This window comes from Berghia stephanieae, chromosome 5 (genome assembly GCF_034508935.2).
Source record: "Berghia stephanieae isolate SIO BIC M18660-M18661 chromosome 5, UCSD_Bste_1.3, whole genome shotgun sequence".
Classification (NCBI taxonomy): domain Eukaryota; kingdom Metazoa; phylum Mollusca; class Gastropoda; order Nudibranchia; family Aeolidiidae; genus Berghia; species Berghia stephanieae.
Window position 1 is genome coordinate 4002227 of NC_088364.1, and position 20000 is coordinate 4022226.

A 20000-nucleotide genomic window follows, 5' to 3' on the forward strand; every position below is an offset into this window, starting at 1 on the left:
TTTAGCCAACAGCAACACTTAACATGTAGGACGGGGCATGACCCCTGTATGACGAGTACGGCAAAAGAATGTTATTTAGCTCAAAGCGGGACTCAAACCCAAGACCTTCCGATCCCAAAAAACGAGTGTCATACCACTCGAACACACATAGCCGCACAAAATTATTTAGGTTTGGACAATTGAATGTTTTGATGTTTGAAACTAGAAATTCACTCTCCTAAAACAGGATGTTTACTGTACGACAATTTCTAAGTTTATGCTAAATTTTAATTTTATGCACCAGGTTCTCAAAGGCATATTTCCGTTTTGAGATAATTCGTCACATTCATTCAGTCATGTTAGATAATATTTTCTAAACGAACAAGAAAACAACAATAAGCCATGGACGAGGTGGGTAGATGGCGGGGGGGGGGGGGGGGGGGCAGGAGTGGGAGGGAGGGGGGGGGGGGGCTTAGTACCGACTGTGGTATTTTTGTTTGGATGGATAGACCCTAAGAAATGTCACTGAAGATAGAAATTCTTTTATCAAAAGCATTCCGTTTATACAAAATCATGCTAGAAAGTATCAGGGATCTGAGTAGTTGTGGGACCTTTTAAGATATTCAACAAACCATCAAGGAAAATATCGTTTAATTTTGTTTTCTTTCGATATGTAGATCGGAAATAATAATCGGTCTGAGTGAGACAGTCGGTTTACTTAAAAAGGAAAAAAAGGAAGAAGAAAGAGGAGTAGAAACTGGATGGGGAAGAACGACGATGTGGTCAAGTTTTATGACACTCGCTTTCGGATCGGAAGGTCCTGGGCTCGAACCTCGCTCGGAGCATAGTTTAGTCCTTGGAAAAGGCTCTTTATTCACATTATCTGACTGTACTCAGGTGTAAAATGAGTACTTGGTCGTTAACAGCGTTGTCTCTGTCCTCAAAATTAAATGTAATATCGCCCAACAGGAGTCATGTCCCCTACATGTTAATTGTTGCTGTTGTCTACGGATCGCTTGTAAAGCGCATTGAGCACGTATAGTAGATATTGCACTATATAAATGCTATAGTGTAAGAGGAGAGTAAAATAACGAAGATAATGAAGACGATGGAAAAGAATGAAGGAGAAGATTGACAAGCAAAAGAAGAAGAAGAAGAAGAAGAAGAAGAAGAAGAAGAAGAAGAAGAAGAAGAAGAAGAAGAAGAAGAAGAAGAAGAAGAAGAAGAAGAAGAAGAAGAAGAAGAAGAAGAGAGGAAGAGAGGAGGAGGAGAGAGGAGGAGGGAGGAGGAGGAGGAGGAGGAGGAGGAGGAGGAGGAGGAGGAGGAGGAGGAGGAGGAGGAGGAGAAGAATATAATAATACATGCAACTTACTAAAAATGTCTTTTGTTTCAGGGTGTTCTCCAAAAAACACGGTCTCACATTCATGATGTGTTTCTTCTATGGCCCATCCGATCTCACTCCTCAAAAAGGGTTCCTGGAATGTTCCCGGACACTTATCAAGTTCAGTAAACTCACAGTCAGCAACTGGGTAAGCCATTCTGAAATTTAAGATTCTTAACTCGTTTGGTAACAACAAGAGATGAAGTGAGTAGGAAAGTGCCAGAAGACAATAGAGAATAAACATTTTTTCGCGGCGGTGATGGGATTGGAACCTGCGACTTAACTGGTACGACAACTCCGCCTGGCCGGTGAGAGCTTGACTCTACCGTATGAGCTATCCACGTGGATAGAGTCACGCTCTCACCGGCCAGGCGGAGTTGTCGTACCAGTAAAGTCGCGGGTTCAAATCCCCATCACCTGCGCGAAAATTTTTTTATTCTCTATTGTCTTCTGGCACTTTCCTACTCACTTCTTCTCTTGTCGTTATCAACATAAGTGCCTGCTCCACTAATTTTTCTGAATTATTAACTCTTTTGGTTGGCTTTTAGAATTATGTGTATTTTCTAACCATGAAATTTGGGTCAATTTGAGCTTTCGAACACAAAATGATTATTAACGATGTGAAATCTAATGTAAGCTTTAATTTGATAAACGAAAACATATAATATAGACGTTTGGGGTTTCAGCTTTATCAACAAAACAGGATGAATAAAACACTAAAGTAATAATAATAATAATAATAATAATAATAATAATAATAATAATAATAATAATAATAATAATAATAATAATAATAATAATATAATGATAATAATGATAAAAAGATTTCAGCAATGTTGTACACGATTGACGGGCTTTCGTTCACGACAGAACGTAGTCCAGCTAGTCGGCGTTTTCCCATGTTCTAATCCAAAGTGGGGTTTCAGTGGTGCCACGTCATAACTATAGAACCAGATGGGGTAATACATTCTACCTATTATTAATAATAATAAGCATATTTATATAGCGCCTTTCGTCGAAACCTCAAAGCGCTTAAAAAAATAAATTCAACCAAGGTATCAAAACAATTAGCATAAAAGGGCATCAATACATCATCAATATAAATGTCACATACAATACATTTAAAATTCAATTAAGTAAATATTTCCTGAAAAGATGTGTTTTCAGGGCTTTTTTGAAAATGTCTATTGAGCTCGAGAATCTCACAGATTGAGGGAGATCATTCAAAATCGTGGGTCCGAATTTCATAAGATATCACCAAAATACTTAAGTTTAGTTTTAGGAGATGCTAACAATTTTGAATCGTGGGATCTAAGATTTCTCAGAGGTACGTATGGTTGGAGTAAGTGTTGAATGTAAAGAGGGACAGAAGACTCAAATACACCAAAGCAGATAAGGGCTATTTTATATCCAATTCTAGCCCGGACTGGCAGCCATTGGGGGATTCGAAGCATGTCCTGTGTATCATCGTAATGAGATTTTCCCAGGACTAACCTAGCCGCACAATTTTGTACTCTCTGGAGCTTGTTTATTTTGTTATTAGGGAGACCAGCGAGCAGTGAATTGCAGTAGTCAAGACGTGACAAGACCAATGCAGAGACAATATATCTTCAAGGTGTTGAAAGGTAAAAACGACCTCATCTGTGATATTCTACGGAGCTCAAAGTACATAATTGTCACATTATTGTTTATATGCTGATCCATGGACAAAGAACTATCCAGAATGACACCTAAATTTTTAGCCTTTTCAGAAATAGAAATATCAGAATCAGATATAGTTAGAGTAGGATTTGAAAATTGGAAAGACTTTAAATTTTGCTGAGTTCCTATCAAAACAACTTCTGTTTTGTCTTCATTCAACAATAGCTTATTTGCAAGCATCCAACTTTTGATGGAGTCACAACAATTTTCTAGATGACAGACAAGAGAGGAGAGATCATGAGGAGAAGCAGAGTTATATAGCTGCGTGTCGTCAGCATAATGTGGTAATTAACAGAATGGGAGCGTATTACACTGCCTAATGGTAAAGTATAAAGGGTATAAAGTATAGGACCTAAAACCGAACCTTGCGGGACGCCATATTCTATATAGACATCGTTAGAAACTTTGCCATTTACACTCACTGCCTGTGACCTATTGGTGAGATATGATTTAAACCACGAAAGAGTTGTACCAGAGATGCCAAAATCAGAATAAAGCCTATCACATAGGATTGAGTCATCTATTGTGTCGAATGCCGCAGATAGATCTAACAGCGTAAGGATAGATATATTACCATTATCACTTGCTATCAGCAGGTCATTCACAATCTTGAAAAGGGCGGTTTCAGTGCTATGATGCGCACGGTAAGCTGACTGAAAAGGCTCGATAAGATTGTTTGAATCTAGATGATTCTTTAGCTGCTTTAGTATTACTCTTTCCAGGATTTTGGAAAGATGGGCGGTAATTCTTCAAATTTTCAGGGTCAAATTATGCTTTTTTAAAAAATAGTCCCGACTAGTCCCTATTATTATTATTGTTGTTGTTCTTATTGGTATTATTAATATTATTATTATTATTATTATTATTATTATTATTATTATTATTATTATTATTATTATTATTATTATTATTATTATTATTATTATTATTATTATTATTATTATTATATTATTATTATTATTATTATTATTATTATTTTATTATTATTATTTATTATTATTATTATTATTATTATTATTATTATTATTAATAGTAGTAGTATCATCATCATCATCATCATCATCATCATCATCATCATCATCATCATCATCATCATCATCATCATCTTCAACATCATCATCATTATTATTATTATTATTATTATTATTATTATTATTATTATTATTATTATTATTATTATTATTATTATTGTTATTAGCATTATTATTATTATTGTTATCATCATTATTATTATTATTATCATCATCATCATCATCATCATCATCATCATCATTATTATTATTATTATTATTATTATTATTATTATTATTATTATTATTATTATTATTATTATTATTATTATTATTTGACGAAATGTGATATTTTGTAAATTTACATAATTGTGTTTGTGTTTTTTGTTTCCTGACGAAGGCCAAGGGCCGAAACGTTGTTAGTTTTGTGTTGTTCCCTTATATATGAGTCATATCTACTCGCTTTATTTTTCTCTCCATGTCCTACGAACGTCTTAGTTGAAGATTACCTTACCTTACCGGAGTTCCGTCTCCCTACAGTGGTTGAATGTCATGGAACGCCATTCTTCACGCTCAAGGGCCATTACCGAGCAGTCAATTATCTTTTTGTCAGTTGTTGTTGCCTCCTTACGTTTCCTATCCAGGACTTCTTGGTTTGCCCCTCGCCTTCCTGTTTTGGTACTTTTCCCTCTAGCACAGATTTTTGGGTGGTGTTGTGTCTCCGAATGTGTCCATAATAAGTCATTTTCTCATTATTAACTTCTGACAACAGTTTTCTGGATCTTTGGCCTGCATGCATCAATAGGAACCAGAATCTTTTATTTCTTTCTGGTCCATGGTACTCTCAGAATACTCTCAGGAGTTGAAGATTATTTGACAAAAACTATTTCCAAAAATTATCCGGTACTTACTTGCAATAAGTCAGAATGTCATTGGACCAGATTTCCTCTATATCTTGAACATCCGTGTGTCTTATACGTTCGCTACAGTTCCAAAGAGCTTGCAGTGAATGATCTGGAACAATTTTGAGGAGAGTGCAGACAAGCGAGACACTAAAGCATTTTTCAAAAAATCCAAAACTTATATCACCGTCGCGAAAAAAAAGATGGACGGGAACTTTTTGTACATGATTTACATTTTTAGTGATGATAAAAACTTGTCTATAAACAAAACACTATCGGCTATGTGGTCTAGTGGTATGACGCTCGCTTTAGGATCGGAAGGTCAAGCGTTTGAGCCTCGCTCGGCGCATAGTTGAGTCCTTGGAAAAGGCTATTTCATCTCATTCCCTGTACTCAGGTGAGTGAGTACATGGCCGTTAACAGCGTTGTCACTGTCCGAAAAAATCGTAACATCGCCTATTAGGCGTTCTACATGTTACATGTTGCTGTTAGTCAGCAATCCCTTGTAAAGCGCTTTGAGCACATTTAGTTGATATTGCGCTATATAAAAGCTCAATTCTTTTTTTATCGGGATATCGATGGCTCGTTGATCTAACCTCTGAACGTATGTCTTTTTTGCAAAAGGCTACTTCAGAGGCCAGATCAACGGACAACCGATGTGCAAAGTGATCAGAAGTGTATTTTTGCATTCCATTCATATTGTGGAAACAAGACAATCCCAGTGGGGTACACGGCTCATTCTGATGATTAGAAGACATCTCAGCTTCTGTAATCAGTTATCTTCACGAATGATTTCGTATGACAATATGATAATAATAGGAATAATATTAATAAATAATAATAATAATAATAATAATAATAATAATAATAATAATAATAATTAATAATAATAATAATAATAATAATAATAATAATAATAATAATAATCACTGAGGGTTAATTAATGGAAATATGTATAATTTTTCTTTCCAAATGTCGCAAAACAACAATGTAAAGCGAGGCCCATGAGTGGGTTCGGATGTATGTATATATATATATTATATTATATATATATATATATATATATATATATATATATATATATATATATTAGACATTGCCAACGTCCATTTTAAACTCGCGTTTGTTGAGAGACAACACAAAGAATAAATTCCGCCTTAATTATTATTTATGAGGACGAATTATTTACCACAAAATGTCACAATAACACACATAAATCTTCAAAAGGTTTGGTCACATTATTGGCTTTTTTGTTGACATTCAAGGTCAACTATTAAATATAGGGCTTGAGTTGAAGTTCTAAAATTGTTCTTTAGACATTAATCAAAAACATAAACTCTATTTCTCACTTTGATTCTCTGCTTGCCACACACGAATGGATCTATGTCATCATTTCTGAAAAAATCCCATATACAAATTGCGTCTCAATAGGATCAAAAAATTGTAATTCATTGTCCATTTCATTATTTTGAGTACTTGAAAATTTTAAGTTCAGAAAGACATATGAATACCTTGATTACTACGATGGTGTTCACACAACAGTACATGACCTTGAACATTGTCTAATGTGGCCTGGATGTGCCCTTGGTAGTCGTCATGACAGAAGACCATGTCATCCTTGACACATTTCACAGCATCTAACAATGAACTAAAAACCAACAAAGTTAATTTTGTACATTTCATTTCCACATATAATAGAGTGATTCCATGTTTTTATAGGCTTTCCATAACATCTTTTAGTTTCTCATTAGGTTAAGTGGAACCAAGTTCCTGTATTGTACACAAGAACAAAACAAGGAATATTAAGTAATATCAAGGGCGGAATCATTTACAACCCAAGATAAAGAATAATCGGACAACATCAAAAGCATACAAAATGGTCTGAACAAACTAGCAATTTTCTGTCCTGGCATCAATACTCATCATCATCATCCATCGTGGCTTGTACTCTTGAGCACGTTGCCAGTCAGCTGTCTTCACGGATCACGATCCTCTGCGGTAAGCATGACATCTTTGTTGCTTTTGAAATCACATTTGGCCATCTTAGGTAATTTACAAAGGTCATTCTTTGTCTTCCACTAGCTCTCTTTCCTTCAATCATCTCAGATGTTACCAACTTTTCTATACCGTCTCTTCTCCACACATGTCCCAGAAACCCTAAGTGCCTCTTTCTGATGGTATCCATCAACATTCTTCCTTTTCTCACCTTCGCCAACACAAACTCCTTCGTATACTTGTCCATGATATCAACATTCTCCTATACATCAATACTAGCAAGGTTACTATTATTAACCAATTTAGCAAAGGTCACACTCTCAATCTTTAAAACTTCCTTCTACAAACTCGAAAAATAGATACAGGTGGAAGAAACACACCTTGACCTCCTACTATCACTAGAGGTCAAAGGCCCCACCCAGTGACATACTTACTTGCAAGCCTTGTTGAGGTCATCGATGAGTCGATAGTCCTCCGTCTTGTTTTCGAGAGGTTTTTGGCATTCTTTCAAACGATCATATGGGCACAAAGAGGCTCCTGAAAAGACAGACACAGACACACACACACACAAACACACACACACACACACACACATATATATATATATATATATATATATATATATATATGTTTGTGTGTGTGTGACCCACCATGTGTATCGAGTATTGTGTAGGGGTGAACCTGAGACTTAACATTGGGTCTTATGCATCATTTATTAATTTGATAAAGACAAGTATCATCAATGAGTCGTAAAAAAATTTCCTGTCACTTTAGAAACTTCATTTTCCTAGATGTCAATGCTTTTAATTTTACTCTCAATTTTTGCCATTTTGTAATTATTCTTATTATCATTATCAGTGTAATTATCTAGCAATGACTATGAAAAATGTGTTTTTCTCTTTTTGAGGAAGATATTTGTCTAAAATCAAAGCCCTATCTCCACTGAGTAAAAATGTTTTTGAATTTTGAAAATCCATTCATAAATAAACAAGTTATGCAGTTTCAAAGGTGTCATTTATTTGGATGACCCGCAAAGAGGAAAAAAAAACGCGAAAATATGGGACCCTTTTTTGGCATTTTTTTTCGACCTTTGGTTGTATCTTGCGTAATAAGTGGATTAAAAGATTGAAACTTGAAGAGCAAATTAGGATGGTGTTTTGTAAAATACGGGAAAAGTACTCGTCATATTCATATGAAATTTTACAACCAAAAAGAAGAAATGTTTATGTATTACCTTGTCAGCGATAAAACCTCCACGCCCGGTAGTTTTAGAAATATTTTACTCCAAAGAGTAAAAATCTATTTTTAACGGTCTTCTGGTAATCGCACGAGTTTAGTCGCTTGACATAATCTAAAATGACCTTTTTTTCTAACTGTGTGCCAACTTTCAGTCATATTCATCAATAAACAGCGTCGTAATTAGTTTTTTAAAATAGCATATACGAAACGGCTTCGTCCCATATTTTGACGCGAATTCGGGCACTTCGTAAGCGAAAAAGAGGCCCAAAGTTTTGTGCGGGATAGTCATTGCTAAATTATCAATATTATTGTTGTTATTATTGTTATTATCATTATCAGTGTACTTATCAATATTGTTGTTGTTATTATTGTTATAATCACTATCAGTGTAATTATCGTTATTATGAGTATTAATATCAAAATTACTACCAAAAAGTGTGTCTTTTCTACACGTTTCAGCATTTATTTTCTCTTTTTTTTTATTCACTTCTACAAACGGCTTATTGGCATGATGGTATTTTAATACGGCTGGGATTGTTTTAAGATGTGGAGAATCTTAATAAAAATCTGAACCGAGTTTTCACACATTGCTGCTTCCAAATGACACGAGTGTTTGCAATGGTTACTATTCATGTGACACGAAGTCTACAAAGAGATTCAAACATGTAAACCAGTATCTGAATAAAAGATTGAAAATAACCATGACCTATGACGATGCCGAACTTTTCCATGCACATATCGGAGGTCTCTTCAAGTTCTTGTTTTTCCTTCTTTATCAACCTCTGCACTTTCATTGGACAAGTTCTCTCCCTTATGTCCGTAAGACACTCCATAGCCTTTTTTGTTTTCCTGCAAGTGAACAAATATGATTGCTTACAAAAAAAATAGATATTTTCTTGTTCTTTAGATACTTTTATAGCGTTATCCGCTTATCATGGAATGAAAAGTACATGTTTAGTTCCTAATACGGCATCCTTATATGAATGGATTTTACCGACAATAGATTCGTTTTATATCATAGTTACAATGGAAAACTGTTTTGTATTGTTTTTGGTGGAAATTGACGCCGTGCCACATAGATGTAATGGCATCATGCCTTTTGGAGAAAGATTTAAACAGATTAAACTCCAACCACAAAGGTAAGCAAAATAAGAGGATGCCATGTAAAACTAACGTTTGGGTAACTTTGATCAAAACAGTAATTGTACTGGCTGGGGTTCCTGACCTCCCATAGTGGGCAGGGAGGTATTTGCTGTGTCTTCTATCCCTTATATCTGTTTTCCAATTGTTTTCTGTCTTTGTCTTGGAATGAGATTACTTAGTTTTGCACCAGGTTGGGAACAGGCAGGTTTAAAAATGGGTCAGGGAGGTTCTTCCATGTCTACCGTCTCACGCTGATTCGTGGAGAAAAATAATCACGTGACAGTACTAGTTTTACGTGTCGTTTTGACACGCAAGCGGTTTATATGAACCGTTGGGAAACTCACCTGATCAAGTTGTTGGGAACGCTGACTCCACGCGGACTCAACACTAGGATTGACCACCACTAACCTCCACTTGCAACAACTGCCACTACAGCTACTGCTGCTGCTGCTGCTGCTGCTGCTTACTACTAACTACTACTACTACTACTACTCTATACTACTACTACTAACTACTAATCTACTACTATACTACTACTAACTACATACTAGTTACTACACTACTACTACTACTACTACTACTACTTACTACTAAACTACTACTACTACTACTACTACTACTACTACTAACACTACTACTACTACTACTACTACTACTATTACTACTACTACTACTACTACTATATATACTACTACTACTACTATACTACTACTACTACTATATACTACTACTACTACTATTACTACTTACTACAACACTACTACTACTATCATACTATACTACTACTTACTACTACTACTACTACTACTATACTATACTACTATACTACACTACTACTACTACTACTACTATACACTATCTTACTATATACTATACTACTATACTACTACTACTACCTTTACTAACTACTACTACTACATACTTATACTATACTACTATATACTACATACTACTACTACTACTACTATACTACTACTACTATATACTACATACTATACTACTACTATACTACTTTTACATACATTATACTACTACAACTACAACTACTCTATTTTATACTACTAACTACTATCGTTCATATTAATACAATTGAAAAAAATGTTACTGCATACGACCATGAGGTTTAAATAGTTTTTGATTGTAGTTTAGCACGCTGCTTAGTGATTACCGATGTACGTTTATACAATGATAATAAATTAAAGAATATTCACAATAATTTTTTAAAAATCAAAGGTAAAAAGAGACATGGCACACAAATACTGATCTTAAATAAATAAAGAATTTTAGAAAATTATTTTTTTTAAACACGATAAAAAGTTTTTGAAAAAAAAAAGATGTCTTTCTTAATAAAGTAAACTTTTTAAAAAATATATGTTTACAATGGGAATCGAACCCAGTACTTTCCACTGCGCTACGGAGCCACCTAACTGTCCATCACATTTAATAAGGTCTTTCTGAGACATTATTTTACCTTCAATGCAACTTCTATTTTCCCGGTTCTATATTTCGATTTTTTTTTAGTTTATTATTATTTTTGTATAAATTTATTAACAAAAACATCCTACATATGTCACAATATAACTTTTGCTATGTCCGAATACAGAAACACAATATCGCTGATGAAAATGGGTGGAATGCGCATCGTGACGGAGGTGCATAAAAGATACACCGTCAACGGAGGTGCATAAAAACACTATGTTTTTAAAAAAAAATAATTTTGTTGTATTTTTGCAGCAGTTATAAATTTACCAATCATCACAGTTGTGCAATCATTTATCACCTAAATATAGTAATAGACCTACAGAGATGGACCCTACAATGCATTTGATTTGTGTAACGTACTTTTTCTGCATCTATCCACACTAGCTACCACTGTAGACACAACTCAAGACAACAATAGTGTGGTCTAATTTCTATTGCTAACTTATATTTCAAACTTCAACTACAGTATTATAGTATTATATCAAACATTGTTTAAAAGTATGTTATCTTCTTCTCATTCTTCTTCTTCTTAACAATCAAAAATACGGTAGGCGTACATTGTGTAGTGTGTAGCGTAGGCTAGCCAACTGCACAACCCTTTGAACTCAGATGACGTCACAAAATGGCCCAAACAGGTGAAAAAAAAAAAAACTCGCTGACCGGAGTCCATGGCTAGGAGGGAAACAGGCGAATGTATAGTTTTAGTTTGGGAGATGATATTCTTTTTCCTTGTAAACCATCTCTCTGTTATGTTCTGTTTTATTTTAACATATGATTTGTGAAAAATTTGAGTGTATTCGTCTTAGTGGGATCTTGCGCTGGTGTCTGGGTGAGACTTATAGGTAATCTCAAACTAAGTTCACTGATAGTGTGCACTTGGATTCTACATCTGTTTCCTCTTTGTACCATCCCCCTTTGTCTTACTTTTTCCTCAAGTCCTTTTAATTGTAAGTCTAAAATATTTGTACTATTAATATTCTTCCTTTTTACTGGCGCTGATATGACCTAAATGTCTTGCAAGCGCCGTAAAACCCTCTCCTTACCATCTAGAGCAAAATCGTCACATTTTTTACGACACAATTTACATTTTTTCTTATTCAGATTTCATTTCTATATCACAATGATCTTTGTTTAATTAATAAGAACATAACGTTGTTTTGTAGAGAGACTGTTTGAGTTTAATAAAGTAATTTTCCTGCTGGGTAAGCCTGCCATTTTTAGAAAATACTGAAAATGATTGGTAAGGAGAGAGTTAAAACAGACAAAAAAACAAACAGTCACTGTATTTCTCTTTATTTACTCAAGCATACACGATGTCCACAAAACGTTCCCTAATTTCAAAGACTTATTATATAAAACCAATTATCACAGATTACTTACATCTGGTTTTCACCATTTTCTAAGGAAAAGTCATCCATTTTTGCCGATGAGTCATAGTCCCACATTAAATCACTCAAATTAGCAAAATAGATGTGAACTTAAAAGCACTCATTTTTATCTCTATCTCTCTCGGAATAGCAACAGTGCGTCCAAAATATCGTTATCGTATTGGGAGAGATAGATTACATTGCTAGCCACTTGACGCAAATGGCATTTCTCCGTATGACTTTTCTCTACGGCTTACATCAACGACATTGTTTATTCAGCTCTCATAGCAGATTTCTGAGCATTTACCTTTAAAAAAGACCTGGTATTTAATCCTTTATACTACATAAGACGCAAAACGCATGAAAATAAATAGAATATAGGTTGTATTCGATTGTATGTGAGGATTTGTGGTCGTGAGGTATGACACTCGCTTTTGGATCGAAAGGTCTTGGGTTCGAGCCTCGCTCAACTCATAGTTGAGTCCTTGGAAAATGCTCTTTACTCACATTCTCTCACCTTACTCAGGTGTAAAATGAGTACCTGGCCGTTAACAGCATCGGGAAAAAATGTAAGATTGCCTAATAGGGGTTATGTCTCGTTCTACATGTTAGGTGTTGCTGTTGGTCACGGAACCTTTGTAAAGCGCTTTGAGCAGGTTTAGTGAATATTGCGCTATATACAAAACTCATGTTTTTAAATATCTAGCTATGGCAATCATATTAAAGCGCACTCAGTGAAACAAAACATCAAACAAAAGTATAACATTTATATATTTATATGTCCACTCTAATAGTATAGTGGCTGTAACGTTTTTCTATTAAAGATATTTAATAAATAAATGAATAATTCCATTTATTCGGTCCATAGGGGAAATTTGTCTCTAGGGTCTATTCCCAGGGAAGACTGGAATAACCCAGGCATCAGCAAATTGAGCTAAGGCCAGGTGACTTGCAGAAGGCCACACAAGACAGAGGTAGGTATAGAGCTCGGTACCTTTCGGGTACGAAGCAAAGACCATACCGTTCGGACTTTAAAGACAGCGTGTATATCATCAGATGTAATAAAAATGTTCCACAAAACTCATGAATGTACCTTACATTCATGGAAAACACTTGATTTTGATACAATAACATTGCTGATAGAGAACTTGATTTGGTGTATGAACAATATGAAAGAGATGGGCTTGTTTTGTATCCTTCTCGTTGTCTCTTTTAGCCTTATGCGTGTATGTATGTATATATATATATATATATATATATATATATTATATATATTTATATATATATATATATATTGTTATTTTTCCTGTCCCAAAAATTCTGAATAAAACTCCAGTTTCCACGAGCTTCATGTAGGACTCTGTGGAACCTTTCTTTTCTTTTTATAACATGCTTTTACTTAGTCTTTCCATCTCCGTCAGAATCAGATAGTAGCCATCACCGATTTCCATTTGAACCTACTCTACTCAAAATACTACAGAATCAGATAGTAGCCATCACCGATTTCCATTTGAACCTACTCTACTCAAAATACTACAGAATCAGATAGTAGCCATCACCGATTTCCATTTGAACCTACTCTACTCAAAATACTAGAACTTGACCCAAATTCTACCGAACAAATATTCAAATACTTACCTGCAAAAACGAATCCCGTCATTTTCTGTCAAGGAACCAGAAATACTTTTACAAATACGGATGTCTTTGTAGTTGCATCCTAAGGTGGAGAGGACGTCTTTTGGAATGAAAGGGAAATTCATTTATGTTAAAAATTTAATACTGAGCTGAAATCAAAGTTTGTTAGCTACAAAGAAGATTACATTAAGTAAAACCTTGACTTTTAATCAACGAGTTTTCCCCCTTTGACTGTTAAGTGGTTACCTCCACATATCCCAACATTGGGTCAATTTCAAGACCTTCTGAATTAAATTAACATAGAGTATAAAATTTAAACTAAATCAAAACCTGATACGTCAATGAGAAAAAAATGAGTTTTTATAAACATTATTATAATGGATTTGATTGAGTGGGGTTTGGATGGTATCTTCTCCAATACGCTGAATATTTTCAACAATGCATTACAAGTTTTCCCATAGTGCAATGCTATTCACAAACCTTCATCAATTTCCAGAGCCACTCATCTGAAATTAACCCAATAACAAGCTCAATATAACTTGAATTCACTCTTTGTGTATTCATTTCAGCGTGACTGAAACGGCATTTATAACCTTGTGTCACACAACCATGATTTACATTTATCTTATTACAGTTTTATTTTAGTAAGAACGGAGTTCATCTCACTCCAGTTATATTTCGGTAGACTTTGAAAAACTTTACCTTCTAATATTAGATTATCATTCCTTTAATAGCCTTCCCTTTGAAATCATTTCAAATTAGTGAATACTTTTCGTTCTACCTTCTGTCACGTAGCTACTTTATTATAAAAGCTGATTGATGTAATCTTCCTCACTCACTTCTCTCGAAAGCCTATGCCTTGACGGCCAGACCACTCCCCTCCTCATATCACTTAATATTTTAAAGATTTATATCTTGCTATTGGCACTTCGTGGAAAACTACATAAAGATTTATATCTTATTACCAGGACTTGGTGGAAAACTAAATAAAGATTTATATCTTATTACCAGTACTTGGTGGAAAACTCCATAAAGATTTATATCTTATTACCAGGACTTGGTGGAAAACTCCATAAAGACTTATATCTTATTACCAGGACTCGGTGGAAAACTCCATAAAGATTTATATCTTATTACCAGGACTCGGTGGAAAACTCCATAAAGATTTATATCTTATTACCAGTACTTGGTGGAAATCTCCATAAAGATTTATATCTTATTACCAGGACTCGGTGGAAAACTCCATAAAGATTTATATCTTATTACCAGGACTCGGTGGAAAACTCCATAAAGATTTATATCTTATTACCAGTACTTGGTGGAAAACTCCATAAAGATTTATATCTTATTACCAGGACTCGGTGGAAAACTCTATAAAGACTTATATCTTATTACCAGGACTCGGTGGAAAACTCCATAAAGACTTATATCTTATTACCAGGACTCGGTGGAAAACTCCATAAAGATTTATATCTTATTACCAGGACTCGGTGGAAAACTCCATAAAGATTTATATCTTATTACCAGGACTTGGTGGAAAACTCCATAAAGATTTATATCTTATTACCAGGACTCGGTGGAAAACTCCATAAAGATTTATATCTTATTACCAGGACTCGGTGGAAAACTCCATAAAGATTTATATCTTATTACCAGGACTCGGTGGAAAACTCCATAAAGATTTATATCTTATTACCAGGACTTGGTGGAAAAGTCATAAAGATTTATATCTTATTACCAGGACTCGGTGGAAAACTCCATAAAGATTTATATCTTATTACCAGGACTCGGTGGAAAACTCCATAAAGATTTATATCTTATTACCAGGACTTGGTGGAAAAGTCCATAAAGATTTATATCTTATTACCAGGACTCGGTGGAAAACTCTATAAAGACTTATATCTTATTACCAGGACTCGGTGGAAAACTCCATAAAGACTTATATCTTATTACCAGGACTCGGTGGAAAACTCCATAAAGATTTATGTCTTATTACCAGGACTCGGTGGAAAACTCCATAAAGATTTATATCTTATTACCAGGACTTGGTGGAAAAGTCCATAAAGATTTATATCTTATTACCAGGACTCGGTGGAAAACTCCATAAAGACTTATATCTTATTACCAGGACTCGGTGGAAAACTCCATAAAGATGTATATCTTATTACCAGGACTCGGTGGAAAACTCCATAAAGACATATCTTATTACCAGGACTTGGTGGAAAACTCCATAAAGACTTATATCTTATTACCAGGACTTGGTGGAAAACTCCATAAAGATTTATATCTTATTACCAGGACTTGGTGGAAAACTCCATAAAGATGTATATCTTATTACCAGGACTTGGTGGAAAACTCCATTATTTAATTCCACTATCAAGACACCATTGTTCACCTTTGCCAGCCACCGTCAGGATTGTCGTGTCCGGATATCGCTGAATATGTCCTCTGTCTGGAAGTTGTACCTCACAAGCCCATACAACTTTATCCTCAAGATCACAGAAGTTACGTAATATTGTCATCTTATCATTTGTAACTGTGATCATTATTGATTTATAAGAACATTCATCTCATTACATTTCATCCTTCTATATTCTCATCATCTTAAATCAATTCGTCATTTGTTCTTTATTCCAAAAGTAACTAGTAAATTCTGGGGGCTTTATTTGTAACATCATTCTTTTAAGAATGTAGTCGAGTTAGCTCTTGAGCGCTCATTAGACCATGGCACCTTGTAGAGTTTGGTCTAGGACAACAGAGAGCAGGACCTCCAATAAATATAGGAGCAGAGGATGGGCCAGAGACAAACCAATTTAAATATATAGGAACAACTGTACAAGGGGATGAAGGCAATGAGATGGAGGTTAAGAAGAGGATCCAGGCAGGTTGGAATAATTGGAGGAAGCTAACTGGAGTTATGCGTGACAAATGAATTTCCGCAAAGCTGAAGGGAAAAATAAATGCGTGAGTTGTAAGAACCGTAATGTTATATGGACTAGAAACAGCAACTACGACAAAGAAAACACGATAAGGAGGGTGAGGGGCAGAAATGAGGATGTTGAGAAGGTCACTTGGCTAGACAAAAAAAAAGATGAAGTGAGAAATGAACGAATTCGAAGGTTAACTGAAGTGAAGAATGTATCAATAAAGATGAGAGAAGATAGATTGAAATGGTTCGGACATGTAAAGAGAGGAGAGAGGGAGTACGTGGGAAGGAAAGTATTGGATACACAATTAGCTTAAATAGAAAAAAAGGGGCACTCAAAGACTAGATGGTTGGATAGAGTAAAGGACGATATATAAGAACTGAGCATGGAGGAAGATGATGCTATGAACTGAGATGCATGGAGAGGCAGCAGTCATTATGGCAAAAATGTGGGATAAGCTGAAAGAAAAGAAGAAGAAGAAGAAGAAGAAGAAGAAGAAGAAGAAGAAGAAGAAGAAGAAGAAGAAGAAGAAGAAGAAGAAGAAGAAGAAGAAGAAGAGTTTACCCTCCAAGATTACACTCTGAGGTTGAGTCACTAAGGAAGACATTTTACATGTAAAAGACAGAGAGATGTAAAATCGTAGATTTCTAACATTGTTGAGGGTCAGTAACGTCGTTGTACAAAATAAACTTTATGCATTTGCAATAAAATTGTAATTGATGTCAAATGTGTCTATCGTACCAGGTAAAATGGGGAACAGTGTTTCATTTCATTTAGAACCAACTAATAAAATGATAGAGATGATCACATGAAACAAATTTGTAAATGCAAGGCCAGCAGACAAAACCTTGTATTTACCGTCTTTTATTATTATTATTATTATTATTATTATTATTATTATTATTATTATTATTATTATTATTATTATTATTATTATTATTACTATCAATATATAATAATAATAATAATAATAATAATAATATAATATATTAATAATAACTATTCATGCATATTGATGCTATGTGTGTAGGTAAAATACTCTGAACATCAGACGTCTGTATATAGTATTATATATATATATATTATATATATATATATATATATATATATATATATATATATCCGGATTCAACTCCACGAAATCGCCACCATCTGGAAGAGGGCCTAATAAATATAATAACCAAGGTGATCAAAGATTTAATTCGTGCTTCTTAATTGTTGATCGGTCAATATGATCCATGTATATAAATATCTCAAGACTATATATATAATATATATTATATATATAATATATATATATATATATATATATATTATATATATATATATATATATAGTATAATAACAAATATAATGAAATAAAGTGCTCAACTTTTGATAAGGGGAAGAATTTATACATTTCAAATATAATTATAAATTAACTTCTACAATATTGTTTCGAGCATTCGCTCTCTCCTGATGATAAAAATAAAAAGCCTTAAACCAAATAAGTCACCAGGAATTGACAACATACCATCTGAAATGCTAAAATACGACCGAGAAAAACTAATAAACGTGTTTACAATGCTCTGCCAAAAGGTATTAGATCAGAAAGAATGTCCCAAAGAATGGACACAATCCATCGTCATACCCCTCTCAAAGAAAGGGAATTTAAAGCAATGCAAGAATTACAGAACAGTAAGCTTGATAAGCCATCCAAGCAAAGTCAAGCTCCGAATAATCCATAACAGAATGAAATCTAGAACAGAAGAAATACTGGCAGAAGAACAGGCAGGAATCAGAACAGGAAGAAATACCGTGGAGCAAATTATATATATATTTAAGGGGCAGCGTGGCTCAGTGGTACGGTCTTTGCTTCCTACCCGAAAGGTACCGAGTTCAATCACCCGCCGCTGCGTTGTGTGGCCTTGAGCAAGTCACCTTGCCCTAGCTCACTTTGCGGCGCTGCTCTGCGGCTGACGCCTGGGTTATTCCAGTCTTCCCTCGGAATAGACTCTAAAGACAAATTTCTCCTTGGGGATGAATAAAGGGAATTTTATTATTTTTTTTATATTTTATATATATATATATATATATATATATATATATATATATATAATTCCTTATTTGATAACGACTCTTTACATGTCATAAGTAGCCTGTCTGGGGTCTCCAACAACACAGTGATGACCACCCTAAATTGTGATTGATTGGATTCGGTCTTTATGTTTTAAGGACAGGATTCTGGTATGAACTATCGCCTTATATAAAGAATATCTAGTAAACAGAACTCTCCGTTTAATGTTACAAAAAAAAACGGGAATACAGCCTGTATTGGTATCGTTGCGTTGAAAGACTTATAGACAGCTAGAGTAGTGCGCTTAACATGCAACTTGTACTTTTGGTACGTAATGGAAGTAAATCAACTTACCCATGGACACAAGTATCAATAGAATATAAGCAGCTGATTGCATGAGATTCATTCTGACTTGACTGTTAAAAAGCATTGGCAGAGTCCAATCAACAGAAAGTATTTCCAATACAAGTGTCGGTGTCACGTTATAAGATTTTCTATCACACGAAAATAAAACAGGCTTTGATTGTCCTGAAATATTAAGATGATAGATCAACAGTGAAAATTATAGCAACAACAACAATAACGACAACCACTGCAGTAATGACGATGGCATTAATGAAAATAAAGATAATAATGGCAATAATGATAATAATAATAATCATAATAATCATAATAATAGTAATAATAATAATAATAATAATAATAATAATAATAATAATAATAACAACAACAACAGTACTCCTCTCTTATTTCATTAATTCCTATTATTTCCATAACACTTTATGAGAAAAAGAAATACAAAGCACCAACAAGACACACGGTCAAGTCCATCTAAACTATACAATACAATTGTTGGCATTTTCGTGTTGCTAACAATATTGATCCGTCAAAGAGTTCAAGTTGTAAAAGTCAGCTTAATTGGATATATGTTGCAAATTGCCGAGATGTGAAGCAATTCACGGAGTTGTGAATGAAATATGATGATTATATTTTGTAATACATCATTTGTTTATTGTGCAACGAATGTCCAAAAGAGATTCAAAAATCGTTTGAAGAAGATTGTTTATTCATAAAGCTACTGTGCATGCCTCTCAATGCTGGCATTTCTGTTTAGGAGGTAAACTATGCGATCTGTTACAGCTTTATATAATTGAAATGAATTAAATTGAAAAATGAAATATGT

General features: G+C 34.3%; 1 protein-coding gene across 1 annotated transcript in view; it reads right to left on the bottom strand.

Annotated features, from left to right (window-relative positions):
- LOC144974050 (uncharacterized) overlaps window positions 1-19641 on the bottom strand; it is a 38304-nt gene extending 18663 nt beyond the window's left edge. The window contains exons 1-8 of the mRNA XM_078916938.1: window positions 19557-19641; window positions 19172-19345; window positions 13838-13934; window positions 8914-9056; window positions 7403-7505; window positions 6485-6621; window positions 4983-5085; window positions 1352-1518 (exon numbers count right to left, since the gene is read on the bottom strand). Of these exons, the coding sequence (XP_078773064.1) occupies window positions 1352-1518; window positions 4983-5085; window positions 6485-6621; window positions 7403-7505; window positions 8914-9056; window positions 13838-13934; window positions 19172-19247 (826 nt within the window). The 5' untranslated portion in view covers window positions 19248-19345; window positions 19557-19641. The remainder of the gene's footprint in view (window positions 1-1351; window positions 1519-4982; window positions 5086-6484; window positions 6622-7402; window positions 7506-8913; window positions 9057-13837; window positions 13935-19171; window positions 19346-19556) is intronic.
- Window positions 19642-20000: the final 359 nt, after the last annotated feature.